Source organism: Dipteris shenzhenensis, chromosome 26, assembly GCF_047967505.1.
Source record: "Dipteris shenzhenensis isolate YYH24624 ecotype China chromosome 26, Dip_SZ_1.0, whole genome shotgun sequence".
In the NCBI taxonomy this organism is placed as follows: domain Eukaryota; kingdom Viridiplantae; phylum Streptophyta; class Polypodiopsida; order Gleicheniales; family Dipteridaceae; genus Dipteris; species Dipteris shenzhenensis.
Genome location: NC_141621.1, coordinates 48065428 through 48092821, shown reverse-complemented (window position 1 = coordinate 48092821; position 27394 = coordinate 48065428). Strand labels below are relative to the sequence as shown.

The following is a 27394-nucleotide window of genomic DNA, read 5'->3' as shown; positions in this document are numbered from 1 at the left end:
CAAACCTGTCACTTTAGCCTATTAAAAGTGGTTGGAGCATTAGTTAGGCCAAAATGCATAACTAAAAACTCGTCTCTAAAAGCCCTCTCTCACTGACTCGATGTGGGCCAAACGACGAATAAGATGCTCTATTTGATCAAGAGAAAAAGCTTTGGTGAAATGCTACATCCCTAGCTATATTTGGCTGGAAGTTTAGAAGGGAATACGGCATGCATGAGTGATGTAGTTGTGGATGTGACTATCTATTGGCATAGAGGGCTTAGTGCTGCAAAGTCTGATCAGTACTTAGACAATGATTCACTAGACATCGAAATACTTGGCGAGCTAGTTGATGCAAGGTCAAAGGAGACCCTAATGGGTGGAGTCAAGAGCTAGAATAAGTAATCCGAACTAGAGTTATACATTTGGAAGGAGGTCAAGAAGGAAATAGGGCTTGTACTCTAAATATAGCCGTGGACTATGGCTCTGTGTGTGTGCACGTGCACGCGTGTGTGTGTACATTCCTTTCACTTAAAAAAAAGTATGTGTACATTCATACATACATATGTATATATATATCATGAACTCTGTGTGTGTGTGTGTGTGTGTGTTCTCACCAAAAAAAAAGTGTTGTAGAAACTCCAAAAGGCACCACGTGGCCAAGTACATCGGGTGCGGGTCCCAAACCACCCCATAGCCGCATAGCCTCCTCAACACTCCAAAAGGGTACCCAAGGATATGAGGAGGTCTTCATTCAAGGCCTTATATGCAAGGCCACCACTAGTGTACATCGTGTCACCACTAGATAAAGCCACTGGTGCAAACAACTATAATTGTCGCACTGAAAATCGTATCACACATGGACCACAACACCTCCATGTGCAAGTACAACCTGTTGTCCAACAATCCGCATCTATTGCCACCTCCCGCAACAAACCGGATGTAAGACCACAATAGAAGCCAAACAACTATCACGTGTCTACCACGTGACAACCACACAATCCATAGGTTCTTGCTCTAATACCATGTAGAAGCTCCAAAAGGCACCACGTGGCCAAGTACGTGCCCCAAACCACCCATAGCCGTGTAGCCTCCTCAACACCCTAAAAGGGTACCCAAGGATATGAGGTGGTCTTCATTCAAGGCCTTACATGCAAGGCCACCGATAGTGTAATTAGAATTATGGGATTTCTCCCTTGTAGTACACGTCTCACGCCGCACCAAGAGCTCTTCATAAACCATTATCCACAAGCCGAAAGGGGGCACCCAAGGGGGTTATCCCATTTCTAAAGTGTGCACGCGTGTATATGTATGTGTGCATGTGTATTTATACATCTATATGTATATATGCGTACATCCATATATGTGTGTCCGTATGTATATATACAAATGTATTTACACTTTTTTTTTTAGTGACACAAACATGTATGTATGTACTACACATGTATACATGCACTCACATGCACATATATTGGCTTAGGGGACTCGGAGTTTGGGAGACCAATCAACACGTGGACATGATTCCGTACTAGAGGCATGGGAGTACCTAGCCAGATAGGTTGGTGGACAGGGCTTCCATGGAATGGGACGCAAGTGTTACTGACCTAGGGTCGAGCCCTATGTCTCTATGATAGGGTAGTGAGTTCCCAAATTATGCACTCTGGACCAGTTCCTAGAACATGGCTCAATGAATAATCAGACTAAGAGTAGAGTTATTTTAGTGGCATCAGAGCAGATCTTTGCTGGAAGAATCTGGGTGAAAGGAAGACACCTCCGATGAGTGAGTGGTTATCTTTTCTTGGGACGCAGAGTTTTGCTGACCTAGGGTCGAGCCCTACGTCTCTTCTATGATAGGGTAGTGAGTTCCCAAATTATGCACTCTGGACCAGTTCCTAGAACATGGCTTAATGAATAATCAGACTGGTGGCATCAGAGCAGATCTTTGCTCGAAGAATCAGGGTGAAAAGAAGACACCTCCGATGCATGAGTGGTTATCTTTTCTTGGTTTCAGAAGTTTTTGTGGTGTCTTTAGGTTTCTTCTTCTTGGTAGAGGGAGAAGGTTTCATTGGGAAGGGAGAAAAATAGCTGAGACGTAGAAAAAGCTCTGGAAATAGATTTTAAAAGCTTTTGAAAGGAAAGCTATCGTGAAAGCTTTTCATTACGCGTGATGCAAGTCTTACAGATTAAAAGGAAATTTCAGCTTGAATAGTCATAACAGGAGATTATAGATTCTCAGATTTAGTGCTGCACAATGTAGATGGTGACTATGCAAGGGAACTCCTTCCCGACATTGTTCCCCGCTTCGTCCTTTGGTTACTAGATTAAAACTTTATTTAACCAATAGGGAAAGGGAGCATTGGCAGCATGAAAGGATCTGCTCACATTATCACCCGTATGCCTCTCTTCACCCATTTCACACTTCCTTTGCCAGAGACCAAATTGTTCCCCCCTTTTGTGATTCAAGTATGTAAGTGTTATAATTTAAGCATAGAAGGCAGCATGCAAAGATATTTGCATAGTGGCAGAAAGAATCTGCAGCAGACTGATTGCAGGTGGCCAGAGGGCCGTGTGTCATGTCATGGCTGTAGACAACCAATCCGAGCATAGTGGCAGAAGGAATCTGCAGCAGACTGATTGCAGGTGGCCAGAGGGCCGTGTGTCACGTCATGGCTGAAGACAACCAATCTGAATGCTCAGAACAGCCTGCAAGGACAACCGACCAGAAAATCCGGTCAGTATGGCTTGGTGAGGACATTACAGACCTGGTCAGCTGCCCTAAGTCAGGTTCAGGTCAGCCTGAACCCTAGCCCTCCAGCCTTTAAAAGGGCCCATATTGGGAATCCCACTGAAGCCCTCATTGAGCTACGCAGAAGCCCATACCTCAGTATCAGTCTGCCCTTTCTTCTGACATCCGTCCTTGGCACCAGCATCTGCTGGAAGTCTTGTGCTCACCTTAAGCTGCTTTTTCCAACGTCTCTGGATAAATCGACTCAGTTGTTTTGGCATTCTTTGTTTCGTTGTACCTTCTGCATATCTACTGTTTTGTGGTCTCATCTACAGTATACTGATTGAGTGATGTTTAAAGAGAGTTCCTTTCTGATGCATACAGGTGCTACAGCAAGCACTACTATCTATGGCAGGCATTGTAACAAGCGCACACACTAACAGACACGCAGAGCAAAAGAAAGGCTAACAAATTAAAACCCAGTGTTACGTATACAAAGGTTCCTGTCCTGTGAAAACACCAACCTTATATGTGATCAATGGATTTCGTTTTGTAATTTTTAAAAACCTCCCATCTCTTTCTAAGAGACAACCTGTCTATAAAACATGTCTCCAAGACACAAAGTACCATACAATCAAATTATCTTCTTGTCAGCATATAACATAATGGGAAACTCAAGAAACCCAATCCTGGGACAAGGTTTCCTCCTCAGAACTATTATCACTGAAGGCTTGTTTCTTCATGCATTTCTCCAACGCCTTGTAAGCCCATTCCAGACCTGCACAATAATGAAGAGGAGGATTGAATCGCCCATCTGCAATATCAGGAGGTAGAAATGCACCATTCTCGATAAGAAATCGAATAGCTCTTTTGTTCCTCTCTTTGGCAGCATTGTGAAGTGGCGTCCCTGCGTAAGGCAAAATGACATAGTCTCATAAGATAATACACTCAAAGCAGACAATCTGCTTCTTTGATGGTTGAACCATGCAAAAGCTTAAAGATTCTAGATAGAAGCAAAGAAGCTCATTAACTCACATCCACATCCACCTCTTGTCCGAGCATCAATATTGGCACCCCGCTGCAACAACTCATCCATTACTTCGAGATGCCCACCTGTGGCAGCAAGATGTAGAGCTGTTGTACCTGAATCTTTATGCCCTGAAGCAGTTTCATTCACATCTGATCCCTCATCAAGTAGCCGTCGAACCTGCAGCCCCCAGTACAAGATAATCAAATGTAGTTTAATGGTGCAAAGCTGACTGCGCCATGCACCCTATTTCAAGTTTAGAGCTTGGATCCTCAACTGAAGAGGGCACAGCACCACAGTAGCTAAGTTGATCAGCCAAGAAAGAAGTCAGTAGAAGAAGAGTCTCATTTTTCTAAGCTGGAAAAACAGCGGACAGATTTTCTTTTTCAGTTTAGGAACTGTTTTTCTGACTCACTTCCACAGGAGTTGCCCCTTGAAAGGCCAGAAGACCACACGATAGATATAATCCCTGGTAGCAGTCCTCCTAACCGACCTCCTTACAGGGTCAGTGCAGCCCAGCAAGAGGAAATTATGAACCAGGTCAAGGACCTGCTGGAGAAGGGGCTGATTCAGCCCAGCTCTTCACCTTACTGCTCACCCGTGCTCTTGGTCCAGAAGAAGGATAGATCCTAGCGGATGTGCATTGACTATAGAGCCTTCAATAAGATACCATTAAGAACAGATTCCCTATACCTCGGATAGATGATATTTTGGATAGGTTACAAGGGTCTGGAATGTTCAGCCGCATTGATATGAAGAGTGGTTATCACCAGATCAGAATTCAGCCAGAGGATGTTCACAAAACAGCATTTCGTACCACATTTGGTCTGTACAAGTTTCTTGTCATGCCATTTGGGTTAACTAATGCACCTGCCACCTTCAACAGAATGATGGACAAGATTTTTAGAGAGCACCGAACCTTTGTTGGTGCTTGATATCATCGTGTTCTCTCAGGATGAGGCTGAACATAGGAAGCACCTAGCAATTGTTCTCGAGGAGCTACGGAAGCATAAGCTGCTTATCAATGCCAAGAAAAGTGAATTCTTCATGCATGAGATCCATTTTCTCAGGCACATTGTTTCCAAGGATGGAGTTAGGATGGACCCTAGGAATTGGCCACACCTGAAGAACATCCATGAAGTACGTAGCTTTATGGGCTTGTGCTCGTACTACAGGAGGTTCATTTGGTACTACAGGAGGTTCATGCATGAGATCCATTTTCTCAGGCACATTGTTTCCAAGGATGGAGTTAGGATGGACCCTGCCAAGGTAGAGGCCATCAGGAATTGGCCACACCTGAAGAACATCCATGAAGTACGTAGCTTTCTGGGCTTGTGCTCGTACTACAGGAGGTTCATTTGGTATTTTGCAAAGATTGCATCTCCTTTACATGCCTTACAGAAGAAAAGGGTCACTTTCAGATGGGGTCCCAAAGAAATTGCAGCTTTTGACCTACTGAAGGAGCGACTCTGCTCAGATCCTATGATTATTTTGCTAGATCTTCGCAAACCCTTCGCTGTCCAAGCAGATGCATGTGGGAACAGCGTAGTAGGGGTACTTATGTAGGATGGAAGAGTCGTGGCATACGAGAGTAGAGTGCTCCAAGATGCTGAAATGAATTTTGGCATCTATGAGAAAGAGATGTTGGCTGTCATACATGCTCTTTCGACCTAAAAGCATTATCTTTTGGGTGCTGATTTTCATGTTCAGACCGATCATCAATCACTGCGGTACTTTCTCACTCAGAGAAAGTTGTCTGAGAAGCATATGAGGTGGGCAAATTTTCTTTCTATGTTTCATTTTCAAATTGTGCGTGTGCCTGGGAAGAAGAATGTTGTTGCAGATGCACTATCACGCAAGCCCACTCCAGATGCAGTGTCTGTTAAGCCACAAGTTTCAGTAGTGACCATTGCATATCATGATGAGCTTGATGCCATGAAGGATCAATATGCCAATGATGCTGATTTTTCACGGATTTATGATCAGTTAGTTGATGGACAAAGGCATGAGCACTATACTCTCAAAGACGGATTTCAGATGATGCATGGCAGATTGTGTGTAACGAAACAATTGAGGCCCAAAGTGTTGACAGAGAGTCATGCTCCACCCTATGCAGGACACAGAGGCATTGATGCCACCATCAAAGCTGTGGAGCACTATTTCTTTTGGCCATCATTGAGGACAGATGTCGAGGCATATGTCAGGACATGCATCACCTGCCAAAAGGTGAAATATGACAGGCAGAAGCCGGCTGGACTGCTGCAGCCTCTACCTATTCCCAATCGACCTTGGCAGAGCATTGCCATGGATTTTATCTTTGATCTTCCTCGTACACCATCTGGACATGATGGGATATGGACCATTATTTGCAGATTCAGCAAGCAGGCCCACTTCATTCCCATCGGAAAGAAAATTACAGCAGACCAGATGGCGAGACTCTTTATGTCTCATGTGTTTAAACATCACGGGATGCCTCAATCAATTGGCGAGGAGGAGATGCCATTTGTCATGCATGTGCATGCATGCCCTTCCCCCACCTTCCATCTCTCTCCCCTCACTCTCCCAGAGGTGTTGGACGTTTTCAGTTGTTCTTGTGCAATTTTTCAGCTATTTGAGCTGTTTCAAGCCTGTTTTCAGCCGTTTTAACTCTGTTTTGACTGTTCCAAGGCTACTACGCACTTCTAGGAAGTGCCAGAAGTCATTTCTGAACTTTTTGAAAATTTTCATACGAACTGTACGGAATCCATACAGACATGTTCAGCTGCCTCAAGCAGGTGCCCGGGGTTGTCTTTTGCTGTGCTGGACCTTTGTACACATGTTTTTGGCTGCGTGGTGGCTTCTGGAGCTGTTTTGGACCTGTGCAAGCTGCAAGAGGAACTTCCCCTGCTGCTTTTGGCACCTTCTCTTAGAAGGACTCAAGCACAGATCCGAAGGCAATCATTTCGGGGCAGATCTGTGAACCATCTTTCTCTACAGCTCTTTCTTGTTCACCCTCCACTCTCTACCTTCATTTCTCTCTTCTCCTGATTGCTAGAAGACACCTACACCCTGCGGGGAGCCTGGACAGAGGATAGGTGCAAGGAACGAGCTCGCCCCTCTGCCATAGACAGCGGGAGTTGGTTCCACGTTCGGTTTTTCCTTGTTCTTTCTTGCTTTGCAGCTTTTTGCAGTGCATGCGTGTTATGTGCAGTCCTTTCAAGACTCCAACAGTTTCTAGGAAGCACCCAAAGGCAAGGGTGATCCTGTGGAAGGCCTAAGGACAGTGTGGATGCATGTGATAGCCTTGAGGCTGCCTTGAGCTCAGTTTGCCAGTGGTTTGGATGCCTGAATGCCTCTAATTGTGTCAGATCAGAAGTGAATGCCTGAGTATGCCTTGCCAGTGAGAATTCTAGTGGTGCACTGGGATTAGATGCCTTAAAGACAAGTAGAGGATTTGCAGAGAGGAACAGTGCAGGGTTGAACCCTTGTTGTAAAGCATTTCCATTCAGAAGCATTAAATAAATACCGTAAGGGGCGCCAAGGCATTTGGGGCCAGTGGGTGCACTGTGTACTATTTTCATTGAGCACAGGGGCATTCTAGCCTCACCTTTGTTGTTGTTGAAGCTTGTTTCTAAGTTGTGCTGAGTGATTTAAGTGACTAAAGCTTACATTGTGGCTATTTATGAAGTTTATGACTGAGTAGAAGAAGATCACTGCCCTTTTGTTTATCGAAGTCTGGTTTCAGCCGTTGTTGTGTATCCTGTATGACCTCATCAATGTTCAGAAGTTTCTCATCCACGTCTTGAATCTTCGTGACTTGATCTGCCATTGATTCTCCTTCATTCAAATCAATCTCTTTTTTCAAAGATGAGACTCTTGCCTCATTACGAGCCTAATTATTGCTTCTAAAATGTCCTAAGTACTTTTTGAAGTCCGAAAGTGAAATCATAGCCAAAGCTTGTGCAACATATATACATACATACATATACATATGTATGTATATAAACACACACACGTATATAAATAAGTGTAACGTATATACGTACGTTACACGTGCACATACATGAATGTATGTATGTATGTACATACATTCGTACATACATATATACACATACATATATGGACGTGTGTATGTATGTGTATATGAATGTAGATCACACACATGCATACATATATATGTGTGAGTGTGTGTGTGGTGTGTGTGTGTGTGTGTGTCCCCTGTGTGTGTGTAAATGCATACATACACACATACATACATGTGTTCGTACGTACCTATATATATGTATATACCATAGATCACTCTAGTGTAGAGGAGCAATTTGCAATAAGATGAATTCTAGAATAGTTCAGCCCGAAAGGCCGAGTAAGCACATCATACTAATCTCACACAATGGCACAACCATACAAGCACATGTAACACTACAAGCTCCACTTGAATCATGTTCACTATTCTTGGAAAAAAAATTTCATGTTCACTAAATTAAAAAGCTTATTACAGCCTTCAGGAGAACTACAAGTCAAAGGTAAGGACACCCTATCCCATCCTACTAGCTACGACTGGAATGATAGCTCTCAAAGGGTAAACATTGTGCCAATACATGGTCTACCTCAACAAGCCTAAGAAGATGGATGTACACGAGATACCACCCATAGCAATGGAGGCTACAAAGACCACTGCACAGCACGAGGGGAGAAATGGATGGAGTGATAGGGTATACACGCTGCTAATATCCCATAAGATTTAGAGGAAATCAAAAATTTACTCGCACGGGGGGAATATATGAATCTTCAAAGGCATTTAATATGCAAAATAAGGACCAGCTCCCATGAGCTACAGGTGGAAAGGGACAGATGGGCAAGACACAGGATCCCAAGAAACTTAAAATCTACCCCACTAGGGAGATAGAAAAATGAGCAACAAGTGCTCCTACAAAGTCGGGCCTATGCTCACACATGGGGAGAATATTGGCATTAATAATGTATCACTACATTAACTTTATATGTTTGTATGTATGTATATATATTTATTTTTTTTGCATCACTAAGTTAATAATAGTCTCTCTCTCTCTCTCTCTCTCTCTCTCTCTCTCTCTCTCTTTCTCTCAATTTGTCATACCTCGTTCATGTCCGCCTCTCTCTCTATCTATCATCATCAAGTCCTCAAGGCCACCTCTCAATTTGTCATACCTCGTTTATGTCCGCCTCTCTCTCTATCTATCATCATCAAGTCCTCGAGGCCACCTTTCATAGCATGGACTCTAGCTCCAACTCAAATAAGCCCTTTACCCAATTTGTTGCCTTCTTGAATGCAACATCCTCACATTGTCTTCTTCCAAGTGCCTTTCCTTGACATGATTTTGTATTGCCATAAAATCCTCCCCCAACTTTGAGGCTCACTTGCAAAAAATAATGGAATGAACCAACCCATGGTGCGCTTTGCCCTTGTTGCGTAGGGCATCAGCGCATAAAGGTGAAATCCGAACTTCCAATAAATTAATCCTAAGACCTGCATCAATTAGTACCTATACAAAAATAGTTAACCAAAGTAGAAAAAACAAACGTTGTTTCTAAGTGAATTCCACTTCAACATTGGATACCATGATCAGCACATTCTAATCGTGACACCGCTTCTCATATGCAATACAAAATAAGGTAAAACGACTACAATAACTGTGGTTGTAAGCAAGTAAAAGATTTGATTGAGCATGCTACTCTCAACAATAAGGGGGAGCGTGGGACTTGCCACAACTCACTCACCTCGTCCAAGTCGCCCATACGCGCAGCAATAAGGAAGGGAGTCCAACCCCTATCATCTCTGCCATCACTCTTCGCAAATGAATCACGCCTATTGATGCGACGCTGTCGTGATGAAGGTGGTCGCAAATCTCTCGACATTTGCACTTTCAAACTCATCCTTTGTTCTGGCTTGCCAAAGTTTAATTTACAAGCCAATTCTTGTGCTTCCAAAAAAACGTCAAACCCTCCAATCTTCCTGAACCTATTTATTGGTAGAAGGGTTGATCTACGTAATCTTCTTAGAGAAAGAAATTCGATGCCAAATTGTGCGATTCAACCCTTTCGCCGTGGCAAATAACCAAAGGCTTTAACAAGTGCGTTGTACGACGAGAACGATAATCTTTCTTAAATACTACGTACAACAATGACGCAAATTAGAGCTGCGAATTCTGTAGACGTGGGAACCGATTTACATGCTGGATGGAGCGGATCACGAGAGGACTGTTACGGGGAGAGCTGGGAACAAAGGGGAGACAAGCCAGGACCGAGAACGCGCAAGTTATGGAAGACGGAATCCCAGCAAGAAATACTAAAGCGGCGACAGAGGGCATTGAAGGAAGGCATCATGATCAGCATCGTGAGAGGGCGCTTTGTTTGAGCTTTGGGAGTTTCCCTGCAAAGCTGGATGAACGAAGCGTCCGTGGATGGAAGGACGAGAGAGAGAGAGAGAGAGAGAGAGAGAGGTGTATGAAAGGCTACGCTTATTAGGGCTTGGAAAGACGGAGAGCCTATTCCTTAAATGGAACATCACGCAACCTGTTGACCGCCTACCGCCGGTCTCTTAGGAAAAATAGTGTTTTTTTATTTGGGGGACGATTTGGATTCTTGCCACACGCATAAATAGTGTGTTTTTTTTTGGGCAAAATCTTACTCTCCTATTAGGGGCACGAACACGACTTCCAATAAGTCTCAATTGAGGGACTCCCGTCCGTCTCCACTTTGCAAGGATCAACGAGGAGCATCCATGCAGCAAAAGGTGCTCCCAGCTCTGTGCTATCACCCACGAGAATACACTTAGAAAAATCGACATGGTCTGTAAGCAAGGCTCAAGCTCACTAGTCCACACACACACAACTAACTGAAGCATCATGTAGTTTGCAGAGTAGTGTATAGTTGCATCTAAATCATGAGCAGACTTGTCTAAATCCCGTGTCATATTGCTCCCTCCGAGGTCAATAAGATCCACGTGTAAGGCTGTTGCCACCACTAACCTCTTATGCGAGGGGTGTTCCCAAGAATTTTGCCCTTGGGGTGAGGCCTCGTACCACCAACTTGCCTTGCAGGACTCTGCTCTACATCTCAAGATCAATGATGCCCATTCCACCCCATGCGTGTGGCATGATCACTATTTGCCACGCTACTCTAGCTCTGGTATTGCGCGTCCCATCTGATCCTCCCACATAAAGTTCCACACCAAGCATCTCAAGTACCCCATGTAACCCCGATGGAAACACCAGTTAGAGGCGATGTACCAAGGAGGGTCAACCTCCAATGCTCTACCTGCTAGTGAGAATTTGGTTGAGCTTTAGTACAAGAGCTTGCGTCGAACACTCTCTAGACCTAAGCTGAACTGTTGCTCTGCCAAAATATCAATGCCAACCTAGCAGCCCAAGTACCTTGCTATCTCTCCCCTCGGAATCCACCGAAAGCCAAAATCAGCCCCCCAGTAGTGAACCTCGTGTACCTGCTCTGCTCCTGTGAAGAAACCAATAGATTTGGTCCAGTTTATGCAAGCTCCGAAAGCCTCAAAATGGACATGGCTCCTCTGACCCTTTCCAGACTGGATGGTGAAGTCCCCACATACAGAGCTATATCATGTTCAAACTCAGAGTCTAGAAGCTCCTCAACGTGTCGGATTGGGAGCCTCATCCCTGTGAGTCCGAATGCCTAAGAATGCAAAAAGTAGCCTAATGCCTCCGCTACGAAAAGAAAGAGGTAGGGGGCAAGAGGGTAGCCTTATCTTACCGAATGGGAAAGAGAAAAAGCCTCTCATGTGTGCCCCCTAATGATCACTTGGCTAGAGCTGCCCGCATAAAGAGCTGAAACTGCTCTAATCCATCTCTCTGACAAGCCCAGTGTTTGCATGGTGCCCTCCAAAAGAAAGTCCACTCTACTTTGTCATACGCCTTCTTGAAATCCAAGAGAAGGATGGCGAGAGGTTGTGACTCTTCCCTAGACTAGTCCGCTACATCCTAGAAGGTGAAGATGTTGTCCAGGATACTGCATTCTTGAACAAAACCTGTTCACATCTCGTGGATGATATTTAATAATTAGGGTCTCAACTGTAGGCTCAAGACCTTGGCCAAGATCTTGTAAGCTATGTCGAGTAGGGCGATTGGTCTCCATCGGTGAATATCTAATCTATCCCCTCCCTTCAGGATCAGGCATATCCAACCTCTGCCCAAAGAATGTGGAAGGGAGCCTGAATCAAAGATCTCATGGAAAGCTAACTTGAGAGGGGTAAAGATTTTCCTAGAAGCACCTAAAGAAGGTGGATGTCAAACCGTCTTGGGGCACTTCTAGGTTGGTAGGGGCTACAAGGCCTCCCAACTCTCCTCATTAGTGAAGTGCGCCTCTAATTGTCTACTCAAGCTCTATGTGACTACTAAAGGAACTTGCTCCCATAAAGCCTAACAAGTTAGGAGAGTCGTGGGTTGTCGACACCTCCTTCGATTGAAACAGCTAACGGTAGAAGTCTGTAGTCGGCTCAAGGATCTCCTACGGGTCCATGTGCATCTATCCCTATGAGTCATGAAATCGCTGGAGCTGGATCCCTGCAAACCCTAGTCATGTGGTCTAGATGAACTCCCTCAACTGCTAGACCCATTTGGCCCAAGAAGAGTGGTACGATAACTCAGCTCTATAGACGTCCATATCCTGTAGCTCTAATCGTGCACAATCCAAGCGGTCTTTGAGCCATAGGGACCCTGGAGCCTGCTCACTGAGTCGCTCTATAGATGTTAGGTCACATGAAGTGCTCTCACCTTACTTCTGAAGAGCATGTCTCTATCTAAGGGCTTGGGACTGGAGCTCTTGGCTACTCCCCTGAATTGCCTCTACCACCCATGCCACCTAACCCTCTCTAGGTCCCTCCTTGGGCTACCTCTAGATCTCCACTATAGCCTATTGAACCTCCACCTCCTGTAAGAGACCGTTTGATATGCAGATCCTATTTTGCGGAAGTCCACAGTGAGGCTGCTCCAAATGAAGTACCGCTGGGGAGTGATCCAACATCGTGGTGCTCACTAAAATGTCGGTAGAGCCACCTCTAAGTAATGCCCAGTCCCCTACATATAATTTTTTCAAAAGAGAATTGCAGGCTGCTGGGAAGTCTAGTAAACTCTGGCTCTCACCATGGACACTGCCACCACTGATCGCAAAAATGAACTACTCCCAAGTGCTGCTCTCTACAGTTGGCATTTCTGCAAAAGAGGCTCCTCCCACTTTTTCCTCCATAAACTCTAGATTGTTGAAGTCACCCCAACAATCCAAGAGTCAACCTCTTGAAGGCACATTATGAGTCATCGCCAAAAAGCAGGTAAATACTACCGGTGTGTACACATTCAAGATACCAATTCGGGCCTCTCATGCCCAAATACGCATTCAAACTTCTCAACCTGGGATGAGCTCATCTTGAGCAAAGACCTCTGAGGCCACCACCTAGGAGACCGAAATGCACACTCCGCCTCTCCTGCCAACTATGGGGGACCAACCTCTAGAGCTCGGAGATGGTGGCAACATGGAATGTTCACTGCTGAGAGCATATGCTCCTAAATTAAGAGAAAGTAAATTGTCCATCCTACCAATGCCTTTTGTAGCTCCTATCAAAGAATCCGATAGTGTGACTGACAACGTGCACGGTCATGAAGCCCATGCACGTTCCAACTCACAATAGTCCAGCTCATGAGGATGGAGCGCAAGAGAACAAGGCTCGCCTATGTGCAGGAGCCTGCTCTAGGAAACCAGATCTCTATGACTTCAAAGGGGAGGAGATGGCAGCAACATGCAACATCCACTGCTGATAACATATGCTCTTGAATAAAGATAAAGTCAACTATCCGCCCTACTAATGCCTAATGTAGCTCTTGTTAAAGAATCAGATATTGCGGATGATTATGTGCACGGTTGTGAAGCCCCTGCACATTCCAACTCACAATAGTCCAATTCATGAGGATGGGACCTCTTCTAGGAAACCAGATCTCTGTGACTTTGAAGGGGTTTTGGAGGGGGAGTAATCTATCTCCATGCATCGTCGTACCAAAGTCGCCATTGGCTCAATCCCAACTACCTAAGCCCATTACATCATGAAAGAAACGTCTACTCCAAACAGATCGGCACACTACTGGAGCATCCAGTAATGAGACTGAGTGAGTGCAACCTCAGGTGGTAGGCAAATCACTCCTACTACCAGGCCAGATCTTAGCCTCACTCAGAACAAGCCAAGCTGAAAGTGCACTGAAGCACCATGGGCGAGCCTCAAATCCATCCCTTGTAGTCCCATCCACTCGTCTGATACACATAATGCATCATCGCGTCTAAGAGCCACTTCTCCACACTTGTGGAGAAAAACTGAAGGGACCATCATTGGGTGGGTGCGGGATCCTACCACACGAATACCCCCTTTGCGGGGCTGCAAGATCATTGCTAGCTCGGCAAATTCTATCCCAACAAATTGTGCTTGTGAGCAAAACAACTTGATCTTCATCTTATTCATTTATTTTGGCAATTAGTCTCCTTCTAGGGATTCCAAGGTGATGGCTCCATTGTCAAATCAATTTTTTATTTGGAATTCTTTGACCCATACTCAATGGAGGCTTTGTGCCATTGCTCCCAATGGTGAATTGTATAGTAGCACAAGTATGCATTCTTTTTCTTGATGTGTTTGTCATGCCATGCCTCTGTCCTTTGTTGGAGTATGCTTTTCATCTAGTCTTCTATTAATTGCATTTCATTAGCTTTAGAGGCAATTTGTCCAACCATTTCTAAAGGGCTTCTTCTTGGCCATTCATATGTTGAACTACTGTCCTTAGACTTGACAAGGAATTCCACTAGCACAAGTACTTCTACACTGAATGCCAAGTAGAATGGAGTGTGATTCATCATGACCTTGAAATCCATTCGGTAGGCCCATTTTGAGGATGAGTAGATGCTTCCCCTTCCCCGAAGGTCTACAAGGAAGCTATGTCCTACATGCTTGGGGAGCTAACTTGCTATCATGGAGAGGTTGGTAGGGTGGGCTCAGCCTTACCCTTGCTTAAGGGTGGGGGGTCAGAGCCAGCAAATCTGGGAAGTGCACATGAGGAAGAGGCACCGAGCGACGAGCTTACTACTCTACAAGGGAAGAAGGGACTGGGGTGTAGGGGGAGGGGGACGAGGGTAATCACACCATGGGGGAGGGCAGTAGGGACCTGAGGGGGGCAAGGAGACGAGTCCAAAAAGGGGGGGGGAGATGGATCTGAAAGGGGACGGGGGGCGAGGCGAAATAATGTTAGTCGATGTTGAAGTGGAGGGTCTTTGCTACTTAGGCACATGTGGTCTCTAGCTCTCCTCCACTAGTGTTGAGGAGGGGCATCTCTGAGGGGTAGAGCTCATTGAGGCTCCCGAAGCCTCTGGAGTCTGCCACTATTGCTATTGCAATGAAAACTATGAACACAAAAACTTTGCAATCTACTGCTGCTATTTTTGTGATGAAACCTGTGGACACATAACCTCGCCTCCAAGAGGGCCTATTGGAGGGGCTGGAGCTGAAGGCCCACTCTTTGGAGCTCGCGTTTCACTTGACTAGGAGCCACCCACCTTATCTCCTTGAAAGTGTGCGATAGCCTATGCACGCCTCTTACGATTGGTGTGCTATCTTTGGTTCTTCCTTGCCCACTTATTGGGTTTCTTCTTCCCAACCCCGGTCCATCTTCCTTGAGATGGCTCAACCCATGGGGTCTAGGACTCCTACTGCTATTATGATTGCCTGGGGGGGTGCTGGGTCATGTCTTCTTGAATATCTCTTTGTTGTCCTTGCTTGCCCTCAGAGGGGGGAGGGGCCTGGCTCAAGCCTCTCGTACAATCATGGGCTAAGTGCCCCATCTGTCTGCACCTCAGATACTGGCCTAGTAGTATGGAGATCCTGTCTCTGATGAAGTGTACCTCCCCTAAATGTCTCTAAGAGAATCACCTCTAGAAATACTAGTATCATGTACCGTTGAAGCAAAAGAGTCGAGCGTGATCAAGGTGACGACTCCAGGTGCCACAAACGCTAGTAAGATGTCTCGTATAATGAGCAGCACCAAAACTCCCTGTAATCGACAAGGCTCAAATGCACTAGACTCACTAGCTACCAGTGAGCTCTCATAACCTAGTAAACTCTTGAAGAAACCTACCTTGCATCATCGGTCAAATACAAGGCATGGCCCATGCAACTACTATAGAATGACGAAAGCAGAAGAGGTGACCCAAAGCACTAACACTGTAAGAAGGAGCGTAGTGAGAAGGCACGTTGACAAAAAGAGAAGACTTTGTCCAGCTTGATCAATAGACATCGAGTTAGATCATAGAAGATATTAGAAGCAAAGCCCGATTAGAAGAGTTGACCTAGTGCTTTAGAGGAGTCAGTTACAGTGTTGGCTTCATAGCTCCACGTTCATCCCTAGTCGTGTAGTCCCCCTGGTGCAGACAGTTCCTGTCTTTGGGTATTCGAGGAAGCTACCTGGATTTTGCTAACAATTCGTCATTCGAACGGCTTGTTCATCTCCACCAAATGCATGGGACTTTGCTCTAGTCTAATTGTCAATTAGAGTTCTTTGTATTTTTGAAGACTGAACGAGGCTTTGGAGATTGATCTTTTGGTGCTATTCTTTTGAGGTTGATGGTTTTTTTATGAAACTTGCCTTTACGTGAGCCTCTGTTTCCCTTTTGCTGCAGTGAAATTTTGGTTGAGCCTCCATTTCTTGGCTAAGCATAAGGTATGGTACTTCCTTTTTTTTTGTCCCATTCTTTCTTTTTTATACTATTCTCTGATTTTGACCTGCTTGTTGATCATGAGCCATCGAATGTTTTGAGTTGTTGGCTCACATTTTGGTCTTCTTGGTCGTGTTTGTTGCTCTCTGCTGTCTGCTTAAGGTCTGGATGCCTTAGTTCTCTTTGTTATATTGCCTATGGTTATACTCTCATAGCAATATATATATATATATAATTAGAGGCTTGTTTGATTTCTATATTAATATTTACTTGTCTTTGTCTTTCACTCAGTAAGCTGTTAGATTTTTAATGGTCGTTAGTTCTTTGTATTATTAATCATGTGATGTTATTTGTTTATACACACACATATTGATATAGATATAAATATAATTATAAATATACATACTTTTTTTTGATAAAATAAATACACACACACACACACACACATGTATATATAGTTATATGTATATATATATATATATATATATATATATATATATATATATATAGGATATATGTTCATGACCTAAGTTAAGAGATAAACTTCCTTCTCTTTTCAGCAAGCCATCTTTCTTTTCTAAGATATGCTAGGACTCAATATACCTAACTATATATAGATATAAATGAATAATTAATTAATTAATTATATATATGTATATGTATATGTATACATATATGTATACATATACATATATGTATGTGTGTGTGTGTGTGTGTGTGTGTGTGTGTGTGTGTGTATGTGTGTTTGTAGCTATATAGTTATATAGATTCACACTTATATATACATGTGGTTAAGTATGTATATTTTTTTACACATATATTTTTATTTTTATTGAATGTAGATTTAAATTGATTTTCAAAGTTGTTTTGTTCCCCTCTCGTGGCGGTCATTTAAACACACTCTATAGTATAGGCTCTTATGGTATTCTAATTATATTTATTAGGTACTTTCTAATTTATTATGCCACCATCCAAACAAACTAGGTATTAGAACAACATAGTTATGTTTGGGTAGACAGGTAATGCATGTTTTCCCTAGCCTGTTATCACTTTACCTAGGAATATGGACAACCATAAGGATTCTTAGATAATTTAAAAAATGGTTAAGTCACAAGTGGAGAAGGACGAATGAGAGCATGGGTTGAGAAGGGATTAGTGGAGGTATGGGAGGATTAGTGTGCTTGGTGTGTGGGGTGGTTAAAAAAAGAGTATAAAGGGGAGATTTCACGAATAATTCATCGTTGGGAAAGTATACATGTGTGTGTGTGTGTGTGAGAGAGAGAGAGAGAGAGAAAGAGAGAGAGAGAGAGAGAGAGAGAGAGAGAGAGAGATTTACTAATCAAAATGTGTGTGTGTGTGTGTGTGGGTGGGTGTGGGTGTGTGTATAGTTATCTAATTATATAGTTATATAGATTCACAATTATATATACATGTGGTTAAGTATGTATATATTTTTGCACTTAGATATATTTATTTTTATTGAATGTTGATTTCAATTGCTTTTCAAAGTTGTTTCGTTCCCTTATCAGCGGTCATTTAAATGCACTCTACAGTATACACTCTTATGGTATTCTAATTATATTTATTAGGTACTTTCTAATTTTTATATATAGATATGTGTGTGTGTGTGTGTCTATTTATCAATTGAGTCTTTTTTAATATATAAATAATTATGATTGTTTAATTTATATATTAATATTGACTTGCCTTTATCTTTCAGTGAGTAAGCTGTTAGATTTTTAATGATCGTTAGTTCTTTGAATTATTAAATATGTGATGTTATTTGTTTATACACGCACATATTGAAATAGATATAGATATAAATAAATTTTTTATTTATATTTATAAAGTTTTATTATTTTAGAGGATTCAACCTTTCTATTAAAAATGATTGGTTTGGTCTTACTGGTCTAATTAGAAGAGTTAAGATTATTTGGTTTTAGTCCTTAAAGTTCTTTCTGGTCAAATAATTTTTTTAAAAATGGTATGACTGCTTGACGGTATTTTTGGATTTTAAGTGAAAATTCTTTATTTGTATGTATAAGTCTAAGTACATATTTAGTTTATGGTTTTACATATTCTTTATGTGTGAATATAGTTATTTATGTTTATATATATTGTGGTGTAAAATAATCAAATTAGATGGTATTCCGAACTTTTACATTAACATGGTCTTCCTGAAAACTTTTTAGGTAAATAATTCTATCACTTTTCTCTTACATTTGATTAATTATTCACACACACACACACACTTACTATTCTCCTTTTTCTTTTGCATCCATTTAATTTCTTACTTTTACTTTTCCTATGTTTTCTAATTCCTTTTTCTTCTATCTCACAAACAATCTCTAATTTTTTCTGATTCCTCCTAATTTTTTTCAATATCTTTCTTAAAGCTCTCTCTCTCTCTCTCTCTCTCTCTCTCTCTCTCTCTCTCTCTCTCTGTGTGCATCTTTAACCAAATTTCTCCTGTTTTTTCCCCTATTTTTCCCTCTTCCTTCCCCATAATTTTCCCTAATTTCACTTGATTTCCCCCCGATTCTTTTTATTAATTTTTAAAATTAACTTTTAAATCTATTTTCCTTTTTTTCAAATTCTCTCTAGGCCCCTTTTTTAACAAGCCGTTTAAGCCTGTGTTTAAGCTACTATTTTATTGTGACCCTGATAACAAGGGAGGGGTGTTTATGACACCTATCTTCCCAATTAAAGTTAAGCTGGTTCTTACCATGTTTCTTGTTAGATGGTGGCAGGTATGCAGACTCTCCTCTTCAATAAAAGAGATGTTATCAGGACTTCACCAAGCTCCTTTTTTTTTCCAAAAACATTATTGTCATTTCTTATCAAAGCTCTTATATACTTTTTATGCAATTTGTAGGTGCTTTACCTACATACTCAAACTCTTCCTTAATTCTATAATGTTCTCTTTCTATCCTTGACCCTGACTCTTTTGTCTTTTCACTATGCAAAAGGGGTTGTTACCCTGACTCTTTTGTCTTTCCACTATGCAAAAGGGGTGGTTGTCTTGCACACACATGTCCTTTCCCTTGCAACTCTAGATGGTTGCACATAGTACACTTAAGTCATTAAGGCCTTTTTTGGCTTCTTGCCTCCTTTCTCTAACTTGTGTCCTATTTTCCTTTGAGAATTTTTCATTGGATGTTTTGCTCCAATCAGAAGCTCTCAACAACCCTCTTCTGGCTCCTTCTCTCTCATCCCAAGCATCTTTGGATGGTTGCACTTATTACATTTAAGTCATCATGGTGTTGCCTTTTGACTCACTTCATTACTCACCGAGCAATTTTCTCTTTCTTTTGGTTTTTTCTTCTTTCTAAGAAGTCTTCCACCCCAAAAATTTCCTAGATTAGCCCACTCCATCCCTGTTATGGCTATCATATAAACTCTTTTTTCCCCTAGTTACTTGCAAAACCAACAGCTCCCATTGCTTCAAAATCGCATGTCTTACTCAAGCTTTCTCTTACTCTTTTTCCACTGCTTATTTGACACTTCTAAAACATTACTAGTCCTTTTCGGGTAGATAGTAGGTCATCACACTAGCCGATGACCTACTGTCTCACCTAGTGTGTTGTATCCTACTGGGGCAAATGTGGGTACACACACACACACACAGAGTTTCTTTTGCATCGATTTAATTTCTTACTTTTCCTTTTCCTATGTTTTCTAATTCCTTTTCCTTCTATCTCACAAACACTCCCTAATTTTTTCTGATTCCTCCCACTTTTTTTCCTATTTCTTTCTTAAAGCTCTAAATCTCTCTCTCTCTCTCTCTCTCTCCCCCCCCACATCTTTAACCTATTTTCTCCCCTATTTGCCCCTCTTCCTTCCCCATAATTTTCCATGATTTTACTTGATTTCCCCCCAAATATCTTTATTTGTTTTTTAAAACTAAAATTTTAAATCCTTTTTCCTTTTTTTGAAATTCCCTCTAGGCCCCTTTTTTTACACCTTTAAAGTCCACATCGAGCTGTTTAAGTATGTGTTTAAGATACTATTTTATTATGACCCTGATAACAAGGGAGGGGTGTTTATGACACCTATCTTCCCAAATAAAGTTAAGTTGGTTCTTACCATGCTTTCTTATTGGATGGCGGTAGGTATGTAGACTCTCCTCTTTAATAAAAGAGATGCTTATCAGGACTTCACCAAGCTCCAATTTTTTTTGCAAAAATGTTTTTTGCAAAAACATTATTGTCATTTCTTATCAAAGCTCTTATATACTTTTCATGCAATTTCATAGGTGCTTTACCTGCATACTCAAACTCTTCCTTAATTTTATAATGTTCTCTTTCTATCCTTTACCCTGACTCTTTTGTCTTTTCACTATGCAAAAGGGGTTGTTGTCTTGTCTTACACACACACACACACACACACACACACATCCAATTTCTCCAATTTATAGAGTTTTAAACCCCCCCGGGCCCTTCTCTACTCATTTTTCTTTACTTACTAACCCCTTTGTTGATTGCTTAATCGTTACGCTATACCCCCTAGTCCCCATTTACCAAGTTACATATATATATATATATATATATATATATATATATATATATATATATAGTTTATTAACCTTTTTTATTTTCTTTTATTATTTTTGTTGGAATTCCCCTATTTTAGTTTTTCCCCTGATTTTCTTCACCCAACCTTTTCACCCCTAACTTTCCCTCTAAAAATTTTCTTTTACTCTTTACTTTTTCCTTTTCACCAATGTGTCATTTCATTAATTGTTTATTTTTCATTTATTAAATTAGTTGCTTTAGTTATTTAAAATTTTTTGTTTTATTGCTTTAATTTTAAAAAAAATTATAGCCTTTTCACCTAACCTAATGCCCCCTTGTAAACACGACTCCTTTACTCTAACAATCCCCTTTGGCTTGTGCCTCCATTTGCTTCACTATCCACGAGCATCACAACCTTCACCTTATCCGCACCTAACCATTTATAACCCCCTTACCTTATGGCATCGACGCCCTTGGCCGTTTTGCATCGCCACCTTCCCAAGCTATCTTTGGTGGAACATCCACCTTGATTATCGGCGTAATAGCCACGAAAGCTCTACTTTGAAAGCTTCTTACTTTCTTGCTTATCCCTTTGTTGTCTAGCCTTCTCGTGATAGCACTCCCTTCTTCTCTTAGTTTCCACTTTGCTTCCCTACTCTATGATATCTCCTTGATGGACTCTAAGCTTATCTCCATCGTATCCAACCTCACCATGAGGTTGCTCTTGCAATTGTCTCCATTACAAAGCTGGCAGCATGGACTAAAGGCCGCTAACCCTCAGACTTCAGAGCCCATACGATAATTGCCAAATCTCCTTTACCCATCACTCTATCTACACGTACTACCCTTCGTGAATATGGCGGGCACTTACTGCCTAGCCTTTGCTCCCATCAACTCAGGCAATGAGCTGTCGATACTGGGGAACTTCCAGTAGCAAGGTTATAATTTAGAGCATTGATAACCTCTTATTCCAGTTTATTGGCCTCTAAGCTCAGCTACACAATGGGTTCTCTTATTGTGGTTCCTCCCTTATTTCGGTTGTCATTTGCCTCCATGGGTGTGCGTACTATAGTTGCCCTGTACTGGATATCTCTTGTATTGCGGCCACTCTTGTCATCTTTTTTCCTCCATTGCATGTAGCTCCAGCCACAAGTAACTTTCAGGTTGATCAATGCTTAAAAGGTGTGATACGATCAAAGATACATGGGTGCCCTTGTTCTTGCTTCAAGCTCCTTGTCACGTGCTATCAAAACTTTGCCACCTTGCTCACAAAGATGACTCCTTTGCATGCGGGTCTGTTCATTGCTTCTCATGACTTCTTTCATTGCTTCTCTTCACTTCTCTGTAGTTTATGTTAATTGTTATTAAGGGACTTTCTCTAAGCTAATGTAAATCATTTAGTGTATGCGTGCATATATTTTTACATCTGCTTGTACATATATGAGTTTGAATATATATATATATATATATATATATGGATAATGCTAGATACATAGGGTTATATCACTATATATTTCTTTACACTTAGTCACAATTTCATATGTGTATACTATGCCCACCCTTTAGTGCATCTTTCTTAATTTAATTTCATATAACCCTTTACTATAGTCCTTATGCTCTTTTTTAACCGATCCAATCATTTGCTTTATCTGATTTAGTCATTTTGGTGGTACTTCCCTTATTATATTGTTTTCTTTATGACATTACACCTTTTAATCTAACTTAGTTTGTCCTTATTAATCCATTTGCTCTAACTAATCGACTTTTTATTAGTTATATTGGCCCATTTTTTCATTCAATTTTCTTTAATTTATGCTTGCTTTCTTATTAGGTTAATTTTCACACACACACACACACACACACACACACACACACACACACACACACACACACACACACACACACACACACACACACACACACACACACACACACACACACACACACACACACACACACACACACACACACACACATGCACGCATGCACACACAACACGTACACATGCACATGTACTTGCACACGCACACGCACATGCACATGCACACGCACACGCACACCCACACCCACACACCACACAAAAGAACCAGATCTAGAGGAGGCTTATCCATATCTCTATTTCATGGCTTAATATTCTTAGTCATATGAGGGAAAATATGCCAAGTTAATGTTTTAACAACATAGCTTGGAATGGAGTAATGCCCGAGAGTTATATCATATGCATAGAGGCTCCACCACTCACATAAGAAGGGATTGAGTAAATGAATAGAGTCTCCAATAGACATGGGTTTGCTAAGTATTCTCGTGATTTTTTTATAATTGAAGAACGTAATGGTATGGGTTTCAATGTCAAGAAGGAATTTGAGCAAGCCCTCTTTAGAAGCCCAAGGGCTACCTCCACAAGTTGTTATGGAAGAGGAAGAGGTGTAGAAATGAATTACCATATCAAAATTGCTATATATAGCAAGCCATAGCTCTTGCTTTCTCAAACTCCATACGATGTGTTAAATGATTTCTTCCTCATCATTTTCTCTATTGGGGTGATGACAAAATACTACGAGCCATGCATCTAGCAAGGTATGCTCATTGGGACACTGAAGCTCTATTTACATTCATGGGCTACGTCGATGGATCTTTTGCAAAATCATTTGCTTTGCATACATGGCGAGGAGCCCCTTGATCCATAATATCTACACAATTGGCCCATGTTTTGCTACCCAACTACACATGGGCCGTGTGCTTAAGGGTGGCTCCTCTTACTAGAATACAACTATGGCTGGTTGCCTATTGGGCGTAATAGTGCATCTTCATGATGGCCTTACAACTCTCTCTCCATATAGGAAAAAGGACTACTACTATGTGAGCACTGTTACAATTGGTGCACTATGCCATCACCTTTTGCTTATTGGTAGAATGTGTAATTATCAAGGTGCTAGAATGACGATAATATATGTTGCTAGGTGATCTTTCTACGTGAAAGACTGACCATGTTACTCTATATTCACAACCATGGGATGGTTTGTAGTAGCAACCACACCTTTACATGCTCTTCATTTGACTTAGTTGCAGGCTTCATTCGTCTAAGTCCAACGCTACTTCATGATAGTTAGTTTGATTAGCCTGACTATGGAGTCACCATGTGCGTTGTTACTTCCTATGCATGACGGCTCTAATCAAACATCTCTTCTCGACTCATAGCACAAGCATCCATACCGCTCAACTCTCTTCAACTTGATGTTGATTCAATATGAGGCTTAATTCTGATTTATACATAAGCCTTAATAGTCGTTTATGCTTAATAAGGCTTAATCCTTACACCTTACCACATAGGCTTAATTCTTAAATGCATAAGCCTTATTACATAGGCTTACATAAGCCTTATTACATAGGCTTAATCCTACATAGTGACAAACACCTATGGGGCTCAAGCCCATTGCCGTAATCCTATGTGCAGCCTCAACTAAATGAAAGAAAATAAGGAAAACTTTGCATTCCATATAATTTATTGGAATGACATCCTGGAGGAAGCTCGGCTTCTTGTTGACTTGCATCCTCATACTTTCCCTATATGTGGCATTCTCTTATCGTCCATTCTTGTATTTATTATCATGTGTTTTGCTAATATGGAAAATAGTATGCTTGGAATGGTGTATGTGGGGATTATGGAATCTTTCCAATCCTTTTTTTTTTGTGGATTGATTTTTTACTTTACTTTGGACATCGATAATAAGTCCAACAATGCTATCACACCTGTCTTCCTTTGAGTTTAAGCTATAACCATAACTTAAGCTTGTTGGATGGTAATAGATATCAGAATTGTTGGTTGAGGTTTTGTACAAAGGTTCTTCCATGGATTTTTAAAATTAAATCCTTTTAAAAAAAGATCTTGGATTCACCTACATTAATTCTTTATAAATACCTTTTGTCATCATAGCATGTTCAGTGTGGTGCATATATTCTTGGACCTTCTTTAGGGATTCTCGTTTAATCTTCACACACACACACACACACACACATGTGCATGCATGCGCACATGCACATGCATGCACACCCCCCCGCCCATGCACACACACACACACACAAGCCAAAGTCAAAATGGAAATGACATACCAAGATACTATACTAACTTCAAAATGATATGCAGAAAAAACGTGGAGACTACAATGCAACTACAAAAGACCACGACTTGGTGTGTGTAATGGGGTGTGAAGGATCAGACTCCACCCTATGAATTTTTGAAAACTTAAATAAACTTTTTGACTTACAACACAAATGACGAATAATTTTCACATGACATAATTTGAAATTGAAGTTTTTATTCCACAAACAATTTACATGGATCAAATATTTACTTCAATTTTGGAGAAGTAAAAATTATGAAACATATTCTAGCTCTCTATTATTATGCCACTTGCTCATGAATTCTTATCTTTAATGGATGATGAAATTAATAAATTATTTCATTATTCAGTGGTATTTCTCTTGGCATCCATATATAAATTTATATATAGATTTTATAGAGGTTGTTGCTCTGAAAAGGGTTTGAGTCTTTGACTATTCAAGGATTGATGGATTTTGTAGTTGAGCTAAGTTGGTAACCTTTGCTTAGCATATTAATTTTCAAAAGTCTTTTCGTGTCATTTGTTTGAGTTTCTTAATGATAATGCCTATTCTAGATTTTCCCCTTGTCTTTCTATAGGCTTGGTTGTTTGATTTTTTTGATTTGAAGATTCATTGCTTTGGATGTTCAACTATGGGTTTATTGTGAGGTTCTAATTTGCTACTTTGAGGTATTGGTTTCCTATAATCTCTAGTAGTGGAATTCTAAAATTTTTGTAGTGATTTGTGCTTGATGTTTGCATTCCTTTTACTTTTGATCGATTTATGTATGCTCGTGATTTTTAGACTTAAAATTTTATTTTTATATATTATATGGTTTATCAAAGGGAGCGTGGGTCCTCTAGTCTTTTGGTATAAAAGACTCTTAAGATGGTCCAAATTGGACCAATTATTTAATTGGTAATGATGCTGGTTTGATGATCTCTAGATAGATAGATTTGCATGGGACTAATTATGGTCGGTACAAAGTTTTATCGATAGAGAGGTAGTTTTGGTTATTTTCCAATGGTATCCTCCAAGCATTTCTTTTGCATGTTGGTTTGTTTCTCGCCATGCACGTCTCATAGACCAAGGTGTGGGTAGGGGCACTATAGACTTATTATACTTTCCCAAAATAGCAGACTTGAAACTTTTGAAAATAGATGTGTAAGCTTCACAACTTACACCGGCAATATCACAAACTACAACATCTCCTTTGCATCCACAATATCCTTGAAGTCCTCATCACCTCTTCAGTAACTCTTGGAAGCATTTTACACAATAGCCTGCACGGGAAGACCATAATTGAGAAAAAGCATTCGAGTAATTGACCCACTAGCACCATTCACCATGTTTGCAAAATAGACTTTAAAGCTAACTTGAGTAATGCATTCAAACTTAAATTGGGACGGGCGATCCTAAATGAGAAAAACATGCCTGATTATTTTTGGGCTGAAGCAGTAGCAACTGCTGTTTATATTATGAACCAAGTTATTGAAGGAGTTTGCATCTTGTTTTAGTGTTTGTTCCTTTGTGCTATTCATTGAGGCGTGTTGTTTTGTGGTTGTCCAAGGAGTTAGAAGACTTTAAGGTCTCTACCATGGTTTAAAGATTAGTTGCCTTCGTGCTTCTCAGCTCCTTCTTCGCTACCACCTCTATGTGCATGGTCTTCTGGGTTGTGCTGCCCATTGGTGCATCTTTTGCTTCCTTTCATTGGAGATTGTGAGCAAGACCCTGTCAGTTTCTCTTCGATCTACTTCTTCCTGCTTATCTCCTTTGCTTTATTGTTGTCACTTTTCCTCTACTCCTAGTGCGAGCTCTCTTGTCTTGGTGGGGCTTCTTGTCTCCTCACGTTTTTGCTATAGACACGAGTTGATGGTTGCTTCCTTCCTCGTGTTCCTCCTAGTGACATTGGGTGTCTTTTTAGTGCTATTCTAGCATTAGTCCTGTTTGTGACCTTACTATGCTAATAGAGTGCAAGATGGCATTGCCAGCTCGGTGACTCATGCTCTAGTACTCGTTAACATTTACTCCATTCCTCTACTATGGCTGAATTTCGCAACGGCTTTGCATGTTGTCTATGTGAGTAATCTAGAAAAGTAGTTTGTCCATTCGTGTGCGGATGCTTCTCACTCAGTACCTTGATTCACGTGGCTTGTTTGACTATTCACGGGGTCATACTAAATCTGTGGCTTTTGCCTTCCTTCATTCAAACCTTCACCTAGGCTTCATCTGAAGTGTTGGCTCCCAGTTGGTACTGGCGCATCTTCTACATCAACTAGTTAGTCATCTTGACTCCTAGCTTCCATGGCTACAGCATCATCT

The 27394-nt window shown here is 41.3% G+C and overlaps 1 protein-coding gene across 3 annotated transcripts; it reads right to left on the bottom strand.

The window, feature by feature from the left end:
- Window positions 1-2236: 2236 nt before the first annotated feature.
- Window positions 2237-10202, bottom strand: LOC147885197 (phytochrome-interacting ankyrin-repeat protein 2-like). 3 transcript variants are annotated; one of them, XR_015543573.1, is made up of 4 exons: window positions 9468-10202; window positions 3740-3911; window positions 2860-3611; window positions 2246-2682 (listed from the first exon to the last, which is right to left on the bottom strand). XR_015543573.1 is itself a non-coding variant. In XM_087397859.1 (3 exons), the coding sequence occupies exons 1-3, from the start codon at window positions 8833-8835 to the stop codon at window positions 3379-3381; spliced, it is 414 nt and encodes a 137-aa protein (XP_087253985.1). In that variant the 5' UTR covers window positions 8836-8886; the 3' UTR covers window positions 2237-3378. The 3 variants fall into 3 exon arrangements, 2 of the variants coding, with proteins under 2 accessions (XP_087253985.1, XP_087253984.1); XM_087397859.1 differs by lacking the exon at window positions 9468-10202 and adding an exon at window positions 8827-8886 and having other exon boundaries at window positions 2237-3611; XM_087397858.1 differs by having other exon boundaries at window positions 2244-3611.
- Window positions 10203-27394: the final 17192 nt, after the last annotated feature.

What these genes read in the sequence shown, in the direction of transcription:
- LOC147885197 (XM_087397858.1), bottom strand. Translation starts at nt 9,623, where the DNA reads ATGAGTTTGAAAGTGCAAATGTCGAGAGATTTGCGACCACCTTCATCA. An exon ending in GTATGGGCGACTTGGACGAG is followed by an intron (nt 3,912 to 9,467) that starts GTGAGTGAGTTG and finishes TGGGGGCTGCAG; the next exon opens with GTTCGACGGCTACTTGATGA. An exon ending in GACAAGAGGTGGATGTGGAT is followed by an intron (nt 3,612 to 3,739) that starts GTGAGTTAATGA and finishes TGCCTTACGCAG; the next exon opens with GGACGCCACTTCACAATGCT.